General features: G+C 37.4%; 2 protein-coding genes across 2 annotated transcripts; one reads left to right on the forward strand and one right to left on the reverse strand.

Annotated features, from left to right (window-relative positions):
* The first annotated feature begins 502 nt into the window (after positions 1–502).
* On the forward strand, positions 503–4541 carry LOC306881502 (cell division cycle protein 20 homolog). Its single transcript, XM_079435644.1, has 11 exons — positions 503–665; positions 933–1144; positions 1230–1375; positions 1621–1717; positions 1824–1949; positions 2029–2225; positions 2449–2543; positions 2621–2846; positions 2940–3065; positions 3139–3256; positions 3378–4541. The coding sequence occupies exons 2-11, from the start codon at positions 955–957 to the stop codon at positions 3536–3538; spliced, it is 1482 nt and encodes a 493-aa protein (XP_079291770.1). The 5' UTR covers positions 503–665; positions 933–954; the 3' UTR covers positions 3539–4541.
* Positions 4542–4548: 7 nt separating this feature from the next.
* Positions 4549–11756, reverse strand: LOC306881503 (very long chain fatty acid elongase 1-like). Its single transcript, XM_079435645.1, has 8 exons — positions 11429–11756; positions 9776–9867; positions 9361–9551; positions 8687–8767; positions 8167–8223; positions 7877–7982; positions 5962–6101; positions 4549–5290 (listed from the first exon to the last, which is right to left on the reverse strand). The coding sequence occupies exons 2-8, from the start codon at positions 9834–9836 to the stop codon at positions 4979–4981; spliced, it is 948 nt and encodes a 315-aa protein (XP_079291771.1). The 5' UTR covers positions 9837–9867; positions 11429–11756; the 3' UTR covers positions 4549–4978.
* Between the last annotated feature and the right edge of the window lie 266 nt (positions 11757–12022).

Consider the following 12022-nt stretch of genomic DNA (forward strand, 5'->3'; position numbering starts at 1 on the left):
ATATTAAGTTACCTGTTTTTAGATTTTACTTATATATATATATATATATATATATATATATATATATATATATATATATATATATATATATATATATATATTTATTTACCTCTCTGCACATTCCTGTGTATAACAACTCTATATCGATGTACTATTTGTATTCCTATGTTCATATATTTTGTAAATATGTTATTCTGTGTCTAGCTGGTGTATTTGTAACTCTTACCAATTCACATTCCTTGTATATGTGATTCCAATCAACAACTCAACCAGACTGCATCATTCAGAAACATTATCCTGTCATATCTACGTTTTTACCTGAAATGTAGTATAATATCAGATTAACAACATAACACAGAATCGGACTCTTAATATGTAATACTGTCAGGAAGTGCTCTGTGATTAGATTCACCAATCAGCACGCAGCATTCTGCCCTGCTGCCTTGGTAACAGCGAAAACTGCTGTTTTTTGAATTCACCAATCACGACAGCCGTTTCAGACATTTAAACTCTGGCGTTCATCCGTTAACTATCTTCAGCTGCTGTCTCAGACGATAGTTGACTCTGCTTGTGGAAAGACGCACGAAACTTGTGTTTAAATAAGGGCGCTTAATTTTTGGTGACAATTTTGTTGTGCTTCGAGGAACGGATTTGTCGGATCTGTGGTAAGATTAAAAATAAAGTATGGTTTATATTTGGTTGGTTAAGTTAGTTATTTGCACAACTACAGTAATCCACATGTATTGGTTGCGTTTCGTGTTCTGTTCACTAATATAGTTAACTTATAATTTTTTTTTATGTTAAAGGTTATGGAAGGTATACATAATGTTTACTAACTTAGTTTTACATCAAACGGCACTTCATCATGCTTCACGTGCTCCATGTGGCCAAACTCTGTAACTTTGCTGTTATCTTTGTGTTTTCTCCCACAGAGTGGTCGCAGCTGCTGTAATAATGTCCCATTTTGGGTTTGAGAATGACATCCACAACGTCCTCCGTCTGGACATGCCCATCACAAACGCCCCGATGGCGAGATGGCAAAGGAAAGCCAGTACATCCAGCTCCTCCAACACCAACTCCCTCTCACCCAACAAGAGTGTCAACAGATCAGTGAGCCTTTCCAAAACCCCCAGCAAAACACCAGGTAAGAGCCACAAGTGTCCAGGCAGCTCCTGCTTGCTGTAGAGTTGGAGTGTCTTCAGTGTTACATAATCGATGTCTCCAAACAGGAAAGAACGGCAAGACCCAGAACACCCCCTCTAAGGCAGGAGGAGATCGATTCATCCCAACAAGGAATAACAAACAGTTAGATGTAGCAAGTTTTCTTATTTCCAAAGAAAACGAGCCAGTGGAAGAAACCGCGTCCACTACAGCAGTAAGATACAAAACAATTGTAGTAGTAATTGTTTTTTTTGTTTTTTTTTAAAGAATAACTTTTCCAAAACTTGTTTTTATAATAAATAGTAGTAGTATTAACTAACTTTAAATATAATGGTGGTGTTTTTTTTTTTTTTTTAAATAAAGAATTTAATTCGTGATGCAATACATCTCTTTATTCTTGTTATCAATTCATATGTCGGCTTCTAGATGTTTTGTGACCATAAATTAATGTTTTGCCAGCCAAATCAAAAAGCTTGGTCTGTGACACTAAATGGATATGACATTGAGGATGCAAAGATCTTGCATTTAGGAGGAAAACCACTGAACGCCCCTGAAGGTATAGTTTTTAATTCAATTAAATTTTTGGCTTATTACTTTAACAAGTTTAATTTTGCCTGGTAAAGTCCTTCCACAAATGGGTCTCTTCTATCGATCTCCCACAGGTTATCAGAATAATTTAAAAGTTCTCTACAGCCAGGTGCCCACGCCGGTCTCCATTAAGAAGAGCCGGTACATCTCCTCGGTCCCAGAGCGGATTCTAGATGCCCCTGATATCAAAAATGACTTCTGTGAGCTGTGAATAATTTTTCATAAAAACCACAGTCTGATTTGAACCTTTATGAGACTAACTTGTCAATTTCTGTTCAGATTTGAACCTGATGGATTGGGGAAGGCAGAACTTGTTGGCAGTTGGCCTTGCAAACCATGTATATTTGTGGGATGCTGGTGTAGGGGACATCGTTTTATTGAAGAAAATGGAGGATGATAACGAGTATATCTGCTCTGTCTCTTGGAGCAAAGATGGCAATTTCTTGTCCATTGGGACGAGTGATTGTAAAGTTGAGGTAATTGGTTACTTTTTCTTAGGCTGTGGTTCAATATTCTACACTAGTTTTCACTCTTTTTTTTGAAACAAAGGCTTCCCATTGTCCAAGACAATATTCAAGCCATCGCAAACCATTTCTGGTACATCTGTAATTACAGCTATTAAGATAAGCAAGATATTTTAGAGTTTCAAGATCTCTTTAAATTGCTGTATTGCTTGCTGAACTTGCCATTTTCTTGCAGTTATGGGATGTTCAGTACCAAAAGCGTCTCCGCAGCATGGATGGCCATTCGGCAAGGGTTAGTTGCTTGTGTTGGAACGATCACGTTTTATCTAGGTAAGTCCAGCACCTCCTTGTACTCTGCAGATTATATGCATTTGAGTCTTTTAACAACCTTTGTTTGTTCTCCTTAGTGGCTCCAGGTCTGGTTTGATTCATCAGCATGATGTCCGGGTAGCAGACCACCACATCTTCACCTTCGGGGGACACACTCAGGAAGTCTGTGGCCTTACCTGGTCCCCAGATGGGAAATATTTAGCTAGTGGTGGTAATGACAACATGGTGTACATTTGGCCAATGACCAGCGGTTCAGAGTATCAAGCCATCCATGCTCTTAATGAACACCAGGGAGCGGTCAAGGTTATTTGAATTTTGCAAGATGTCTTTTATTCTACCATTTTGGTCTTCCATTTGAGGTTTTAGTTGAACTTTGTCCTTTTATGCACCCTTAAGGCTTTGGCATGGTGCCCTTGGCAGCCTAACATCCTTGCGTCGGGAGGGGGCACCAGTGACCGTCACATTCGCATCTGGAATGCAAACAGTGGCTCTTGTATCAGTGCCTTAGATACTTGTTCACAGGTAGGCTTACTCGCTGTCTGCTTGCATGTCATAGTACATAACATCAGTAATTTGACAAATTGTTTCTTTACAGGTATCATCCCTTGTTTTTGCACCAAATTACAAAGAGTTGGTGTCTGGTCATGGTTTTGCACATGACAAGGTTATCATCTGGAAATACCCCTCGCTCAGTAAAGTTGCAGAGCTTGAAGGCAAGTTTGAAATTATTTCATGAAGTAATTTGTGTGGTCACCCTTCCTTCAGTTGAATATTACAACTACAATAAATTGAGAAGTAATTAATTCCTCTCCTTTTTCCAATCATCTGTCTTAGGACACGAAGACAGGGTCCTCAACTTGGCGCTCAGTCCAGATGGTTCGACTGTGGCTTCTGTTGCCGCCGATGAAACCATTCGACTTTGGAAGAGTTTTGAAAAGGATGCTGTCAAGAAACCCAAGCCTACTAGCAGCATCATTCAGCAACATATTCGATAATTATGAAATGGTCTTTTTAATGCAAACAGGGAGTTATATAAGATTTGACGATCTAAAGTGGTTTCTAAATTTTTCATTAGAACCTCCCATTGGTTTTGTTTGGCTTTCAAAGGGCTGGGCAATTCCATTCTCAAACATTGGCCGTTATGTGCCATGGGTTTGCCACAAGCTCTACACTAAGTTCTGTTAGGCACTCCCTTATTCTTGTTTACAGAGACAAAATGGGTTTTTAAAAATGGAAAAACGAGCATGGTTGGTAAATGGGATTCCCAGAAGACCACCTCCTCTGAAAGCTAAACCTATAAACTTGTTTTTTTTTTTTTTCTAATCAAGTTCTTGCATATTTAATCTTTAAAAGTGATCAATAAATTATGTACAGAAGTGTAAATTTTCAAATAAAGGTTTGTAAGGAAGTGCTTGCTTCCCTTTTGACGTGTTTCTTGTACTTACCTTGTAGCTGCTCTAATGCGGTGTTCAATTAGTTTAATCTTGTAATACTTTTAATGTGGTTTTAAAACTTGTAAGTGGAATTATGTATTGACAATATTTGACTAAAACTGAAACTAAATGACTGAAATTCTCTAGGTGTCATGTTTCGACAAACTTGATCATATATGGAAGAGATTTTCAGAGGCATGATTGCTTTGCCTGAACATGCACTTGAGCTCTGAAAAATTAGGTGTTTTCAAAATGGACAACTCTTTCTGACTTAGACATGTTATTGTGAATACACTGAGAACTAGCGAGAGATAAGTGAATTATTATAAACATCCAAGCATTGCATATGCAAAAAAGATTCACACTAAAGTGAACCGTGTTTGATATTACAAATGAGGATGCTCATGTCTTAAGCAGTCTAAATGCTGTAACTTCTGGATTGCCTCATTGAAGTGTAGTATTCAAAGTTCTTTCAAGACTTACTGGATATTAGCATGCTTAACAGTGTTTGGAGAAGTGCCAATAATGTATGTTTTGTTTAATTTGAATAAAAATCCACTTCACAAACTGAGCAGAAAGCAAAAAATACAGTTTATTATAAAACATTTAACTAATAAGTTAGAAACTAAAAAAAAAAATTGACAACTCGTACATTTCCAATAAACTGTGAGAAAATATTTATTTACAGTCAAGTGTGAGTTAGATTTGTGAAAACTGTACAGTGTGCAAACAACTGGGAGACTCGTATGTCAGGAAAAAAAGGCAAGGTCAAGCAGATTAAACCACAGACATGATGTCAGGTTTCAGAGTAACGTCAACGACTTAAGTGGACGAATTCTCTTCATGCATAGTGCTCCCCAGCCTCCAACATCTATAAATACTAAGAAAGGGGGACCCACCGCCAGATCCAATGTGCCGTTTCATCTCCCATGCAATTAAAAAAAAAAAAAATTGACAATAATAATCGAACAACAATGTCTCTGATGTTTTTGATTGACCAATTTAGACCTCCTTCACTTTCCCATTGTGGGCAATTCCATTAGTGTAGTGCACAGTGCCATTTTCCAAGTGTTTGCCATTGGCCACTACCACAGGCTCAATCACAGTGGTAATGCTGTTCTGTTTGGGTTTGTCCTCATTGGAAACAGGTAGTCGCTTTCCCTTTATGTAGGCCTGGATCCAGAAGTTGGAGAAGAGGATGAAGAAAAAGGTTCCGTACATCAAGATGAGATGAATGAAGATGGGAACTTGGTATTCACACTTTTCCATAAAGTAATACTGAGAGATATGGACAGTCAACAGTACAAACTGAATCTGTGGAAAATACAATAGAAAATAAATTATAAATGTTATGCTGAATTTTTTAAGAGAGAATAAATTAATAGGCGAAATAGAATGTAATGACAATTGCATTGAATTGGAACACAAAGTATAAATTATAATTTTACTTAATATCAATTTATACGTACCATTTTGATGAATCACTAATGCAAATACAGTTTACATTAAAACAAAAGTTTACCCAAAAATGAAAATTTGCCGAAAATGTACTCATCCTCAAGCCATCCAATATGTAGGCGAGTTTGTTTCTTCATCAGAACAGATTTGGAGAAATGTAGCATTACATCACTTGCTCACCAATGGATTCACAATAATTGACAAGTAATCCACATGACTCCAGTTTGTGAATATCGTTTTTGCGAAAGCAAATAGTTTAAAGTTAATGATGGATTCGTTTATTACAAACACACAGAATTTTGCTTCACACGATGTTAATTGATGGACTGGAGTCATGTGGATTACTTGTGGATTATTGTGATGGTTTAATCAGCTGTTTGAACTCCCATTCTGACGGCATCCATTCACTCCAGAAGATGCAATGCTAAATTTCTACAAATGAGTCTGTTTTTCAGCAACCTTTCATTATTGAGTGAAGTATTCCTTTAATTACACATGTTTTAGAATTTAAATGAGTTAACACTAACCAGTTGGATTGCAGTCATGTACTTTTTCCACCACAGATACTTCTGGAAGCGGGGCCCTGCAGCAGCCAGACCGTAGTAGGTGTACATGATGACATGGACACATGCGTTCACCATAGCATGAAAAGAACCCATGCCACCCGCTGTCATTTTAACATGAAAATAAATAGTGTGAATGAAACTGGACATCTTTACACTATTAAACACATTTACCCTTTTTATTAACCTACAGGTACATCTAAAAAAATGTGAATATCATGGAAAACTGCATTTGTTTTGTAACATTTCAAAAAGTGAAACTTTCATATATATTTTAGATTCATTACATGTAAAGTAAGACACTTCAAAAGTTTTTTGTTTTAATTTTGATGATTAGAGTTTACAGCTCATGAAAGTCAAAATCCAGTATCTCAAAATATTAGAATATTTCCTAAAATCAATCAAAAAAAGGATTTGCAAAGCAGTAAAGTTCAAGTTCTTTAAAGTATGTTAATTTATGCACTCAATACTTGGTCGGGGCTCGTTTAGCACAAACTCCAGCATCAGTGAGGAATGGCATGGAAGCGATCAGCCTGTGGCTCTGCTGAGGCACTATTGAGCCGTCAGCTCATCTGTATTGTTGGATTGACTGTTTCTCATCTTTCTCTTGAAAATATACCATAGATTCCATATGGGGTTCAGGTCAGGCATGTTGGCTGGCCAATCAAAGACAGTAATATCATGGTCAGCAAACCACTTGGAAGTGGTTTTGGCACTGTGGGCAGGGTGCTAAAGTCCTGCTGGAAAAACAAATCAGCATCTCCATAAAGCTTGTCAGCAGATGGAAGCATAAAGTGCTCCAAAATCTCCTGGTAGACGGCTGCATTGACTCTGGACTTGATAAAACACAATGGACCAACACCAGCAAACATCACGGGACCCCAAATCATCACTGACTGTGGAAACTTCAAACTGGACTTGCTTGGGTTCTGTGCCTCTCCAGTCTTCCTCCAGAACTTGATTTCCAAATAAAATACAAAATTTACTTTTATCTGAAAAGAGGACTTTGGACCACTGAGCAACAGTCTAGTTCTTTTTCTCCTTAACCCAGGTAAGATGCTTCAGACGTTGTTTCTGTTTCAGAAGTGGCTTGGTTGCCCTTTTCCTGAAGACGTCTGAGCTTGGTGACTCTTGATGCAGTGACTCCAGCTTCAGTTCACTCCTTGTGAATCTCTCCCAAGTGTTTGAATCAGCTTTGCTTGACAGTATTCTCAATCTTGCGGTCATCCCTGTTGCTTGTGCACCTTTTCGTACCCAATATCTTCCTTCCAGTCAACTTTGCATTTAATATGCTTTGATACAGCACTCTGTGAACAGCCACTCCTTTCAGTAATGACCCTCTCTGACTTACCCTCTTTATGGAGGGCGTCAATGTTAGTTTTCTGGACCATTGCCAAGTCAGCTGTCTTCTCCATTATTGTGGTTTCAAAGAACAAGAGATACCCAGAATTTATACTGTAGAGATGGTCATTTATTGAAACTCAAATGTAAATATTCTAATATTTTGAGATACTGGATTTTGACTTTCATGAGCTGTAAGCTCTAATCATCAAAATTAAAACAAACAAAAAAAAAAACTTTTGAAATATCTTACTTTACATGTTATGAATGTAAAATATATATGAAAGTTTAACTTTTTGAAATAAGTTACAAAAAGTTTTTCACGATATTCTAATTTTGTGAAATGTAGCTGTAGAAATAATTTACAGAAACAAATAAATGTCACCTAATTTCACAGACTTTTGTATTTCGTTTTTATATGATATACAGTTTTAGTACTGTTTTGGTCACCAATTCATGGCCAATATACAATCAGGGTCTTGAAGCAATACCAGTTAATAACTACTGAAACCAGTGACAGCAGCATGGATAAACTCACCAGGAGTAAGAGTAATGCCCCACCACCAGGTCCAGGGTAAGACAGAATGATGAAAGATATGCAGGAACGTCACCTGGCTGTGCTTCTTTCTCAACACAAAAAATGCCTGGATCACAGACACAGTTCTTGTTTAACAAATCATCCTGTAGTTATTGAGGAAGCTACTGTACTGTATATTGTGTCTATGCACTTGAAAAATGTACATTTTCCTATTCCTATACAGCGATGCAACACAAATTTAGAGCCCTGATAATCATAGCAGATAGGAATAAGACTAACATTATCCTTACCGTATCTAGAAGTTCAATATATTTGGAAAAATAGAACAACCAGGCTGCCCGAACCATCTGAGGATACAATGAGAAACACGATTCGTCACAATATACATTTACTTGTAATACTGTGAAATAATCTTATAATTTAAAATATAATTTTTCTATTTTAATGCATTTTAAAATGTAATTTATTTCTGTGATGGCAAAGCTGAATTTTCATCATCATTACTCTGGTCTGCCATGGCACATGATCCTTCAGAAAACATTCTAATGTGTGACCCTGGACCACAAAACCAGTCATAAGTAGCACGGGTATATTTTTAGCAATAGCCAAACATACATTGTATGGGTCAAAATGATCGATTTTTCTTTTATGCCAAAATTAATTAGGACATTAAGGAAATAGCCATGAAGATATTTTGTATCTTCATGGCTAGCTTATTTATACAGCTTTCAAATGACTTTTTTTGTGGTCCAGGGTTACATGCCGATTTGGTGCTCAAGAAGCATTTCTTATTATTTATTATAAACTTACTCTGAGAGCTTCAGGGCTGCTGGAGGGGTCACAGAGATCACATCTCCAAGTGTATGTTGTTCCCCAGCCAGACATCAGGAACTGCATCAGGCAGATCAAAAATTACACAGAAATACAACAATATGGTAACACGGTCTTTTCAAATTGCCATTATTTACTCGCCCTCATGTCATTCCAAACCTTTGACTTTCTTCTGTGGAACACAAAAGACGTTTATCAGAATGTTCACACTGGTCATCCTCATTTAATGAAGGTGAATAGTGACCATAGGCTGTCCAGCTTCAAAAATGACAAAAAGCACCATAAATGTATTATATAAAAATGGACTTACACTGTCAGTCTGGTTGTCACACAAAGTCACCCCAAAAGTCTACTTTTACGGAGACTATTTGTAATTTTTGGAGCTTGGCAGCTATGATGACCAATCACTTTTATTATATGGAAGAGACCAGCATGAAGATTCGGTTAAACATCTCCTGTGATCTACAGAAGAATTACTATTGTAAGGGTCTGTAATGAACGAGGGCGAGTAAAAATACATTTTTGAATCAACTGTATCTTTAATCCTCAATAGTGGTTCTCCTTAAATACATCAGTTCTGGTAAAGCTATGAGACGTAATACCTTAAATTACTCTCCCAAACATGCATTTAAATGAATGAAAGTTTATCCTACCTCATAAACAATGTAGGCGTTGAAGGCCACCATTGAGAAATTATAGACAATCATAGCTGTGTTGAGGTGGAAAGGTTTCCGATTGGCCATGTATCGTGGTCCCACATATAAAACAAAGATCACGTATCCCAGCAAGATGAACGTCATCTGAATGGGACTCTGCATCAGCGGATAATCCCGCACCCTGGCATCTGTGCAAATTACACAGCAACTGATCAGCCACATCAAACAAGCCTGTATTACATCCTTCCACAGTAGATTTTGCATTACCAGTAACCAAACTGTAGCGCTTTATACAACAAATGAGTGAAGTTACAACAAATCTTAAAGCTTTAGTAGTTTTTTATATCCATGACATTAAATACGCCAGTGATATTGATGTTCATCTAAAAAGCATAATGCAATAAACTCTTACCAGTTCTTTTCAGTAGATAGTCGTATAACTTCAAGATATTTGAAAGCACCTCTTGAAACATCTTGTCTTTATTTCTTCAGACAACCAATAAACTGAAGGACATAAATAAATGTGTTAAAACAAGCTGATCAGACAATAACAATCCAGCTAATAAAGGCTGGCCAGCCGTTATCAGAAAGACAGTTGAGTCAGTCAACAATGACAGCCCAGCAAAAGCAAACAGGAAACAGCTGGCCAAGTGAACCTGGGTGGTACATGATGTTACCAAAGCTGAACTATTCCTATTACGCTCTCAAAAAAATGGTACAAAAGCTGTCACTAGAGTGGTACCCTAAAAAAGTATAAAATTCTACATTTTGAGGATGCTGCCCCAGTTTTTGTACCAATATTTTTTGTGAGTGTACTACAATTTGTGTGCATTATGGTTGTTTTTAATCATAAATGGTAACCTAAACTCTTGATATGGATGTATAATAGAGAACTGGTCTCCATTTTGCTTTTACCAGCTCATTTTAAATGGCCATGAAGTGATTTCTGAGTATTTAATAGTAAATGCCTGTGGAAAAATGTTGGGAAACTATATAAAACAAGACACTGTGCTGTTACAGTTGCTGAAAACCAGACCATTCATCACCACATTTCTTGCTATGTATGTCAAGGTGGAGTAACACAGAGAAGATTGAATGAACAGACTGTTTCTAAACACTATACAAATATAAGTTACACAGAAATGAAGGTTTTCACAGCAATGCTCATTTTGGGAACTATTTTGGATTCTCCAAACATTTCAGTGATCAGTTCTTCAAAGAACCAATGTGATTTTAATCATCTAAATAACTTTTTTTCCATTGGAACTGTAGATGCCAATAAAGAACCTTTATTTTTAACAGTGATATATACCACTGAAAACATACATGGGATCCAACCAGGCAAAAGGACTATAAAGACTTAATGTCATTCTCCACAGCTGTTTGTATGTGGGCTGATCGGCAGGAAAACAATGGACTATGATGACAAAGCACATTAAACAGACCCTTCACTGCTTTGCCTACACATCTAATGCATCACCCCCTGCTTCATCAGAACATAACAGAAAAACATCTTACAAAGTATGAGACAACTCTTACTGTTATCTGAAAGTTCATGCTCATAGAATCATACAAAGTCTCCCATAAGTGTTTTTAAACTCTTCACTGTGGTATGAGCTCTGAATTCATACACAATTATGCCTAAAAACTCAATCAAAACACTCTAAACTCATACACGTGGTAAAGATGAAGCTTGATGTCATCTGTACCTGGTCTCCAATGAATGACTAATAGTGCAACAGTGCAAAGCCAGTCAAACTGGTGAGGTGGAGAAACATTTATTCTGTCATAGAATCAGATTAACTCACTAGGCAGGAACTGCTAATCAAAGCATAAAAATAAAGTCACAGTCAATCCTATACACACAGAGAGAGAGAAGAGAATCATAAACAGAAGGGACACAAAAAACGAAATCCTGACAGATATGGCCTAAACTGAGTGGATCTTGTGTCTCATCGCATTTCCCAGTCAGTCACCTACCCCACAGTCAAACTACCCCAACACAGTGTGGGATTCACATTCATTATACACCTTATTAAAAAAAAGAAGTATATTTTGAGCTTACCTGTTGTCTTTCTGTTGAGTCAGTCTCCCCAGACAAAAATAAATAAATAAATATATCAAAAACTAACTAAAATAATACTGCCCCACAGGGGCAAATAAATGAATGCGAGACCCAGGGAAGCGGTGGAAACAGTCTCTGAACTTTGTTTCTTCCCAGTGTCCTTATCCTCTCTTTCAGTGGCCCTCAACCACAGCAGTTTTCACCAATGAATTGAGTAATAGAGTAAGGAGGAATGTATTCCAGTGGGAGTTTTGCCAAGACAGTGACAGGCCGTGCTCCCTGCCCAATATAAACCTGAGCAGCAGCTCATTCTAAAGAGACAACACCCGCCTGGTTTCGGGATTGCAGCTTGCATTCATCTGAAAGGAACCGCCCTCTGAACTCAACAATTGGCTCTTGAGAGTGAGGCTGGTCTGTGATTGGCTCTGATACTGGTCAGGTTTTTATTATGCAGTGGAAGTAGGCGAGAATGGAGCGGTTACTGTTCAGCAATGAGAAGTCTTTTGTTTCCATTGGGTTACAAATATGGGCCTATCTAGTGAGAGTAAGACCAATACACAAAGACTGGAAATAATGGAAAAATGGGAGAAAATG

Source organism: Barbus barbus, assembly GCF_936440315.1.
Source record: "Barbus barbus genome assembly, chromosome: 15".
Lineage (NCBI taxonomy): Eukaryota > Metazoa > Chordata > Actinopteri > Cypriniformes > Cyprinidae > Barbus > Barbus barbus.

Coding starts and splice junctions, on each gene's coding strand:
- LOC306881503 (XM_079435645.1), bottom strand. CDS start 9,836: ATGTTTCAAGAGGTGCTTTCAAATATCTTGAAGTTATACGACTATCTA. Junction 8,224..8,686: donor GCAGCCCTGAAGCTCTCAGA/GTAAGTTTATAA, acceptor TTGTATCCTCAG/ATGGTTCGGGCAGCCTGGTT. Junction 5,291..5,961: donor ACATGACTGCAATCCAACTG/GTTAGTGTTAAC, acceptor TATTTTCCACAG/ATTCAGTTTGTACTGTTGAC.
- LOC306881502 (XM_079435644.1), top strand. CDS start 955: ATGTCCCATTTTGGGTTTGAGAATGACATCCACAACGTCCTCCGTCTG. Junction 2,226..2,448: donor CGAGTGATTGTAAAGTTGAG/GTAATTGGTTAC, acceptor ATTTTCTTGCAG/TTATGGGATGTTCAGTACCA. Junction 3,066..3,138: donor CCTTAGATACTTGTTCACAG/GTAGGCTTACTC, acceptor GTTTCTTTACAG/GTATCATCCCTTGTTTTTGC.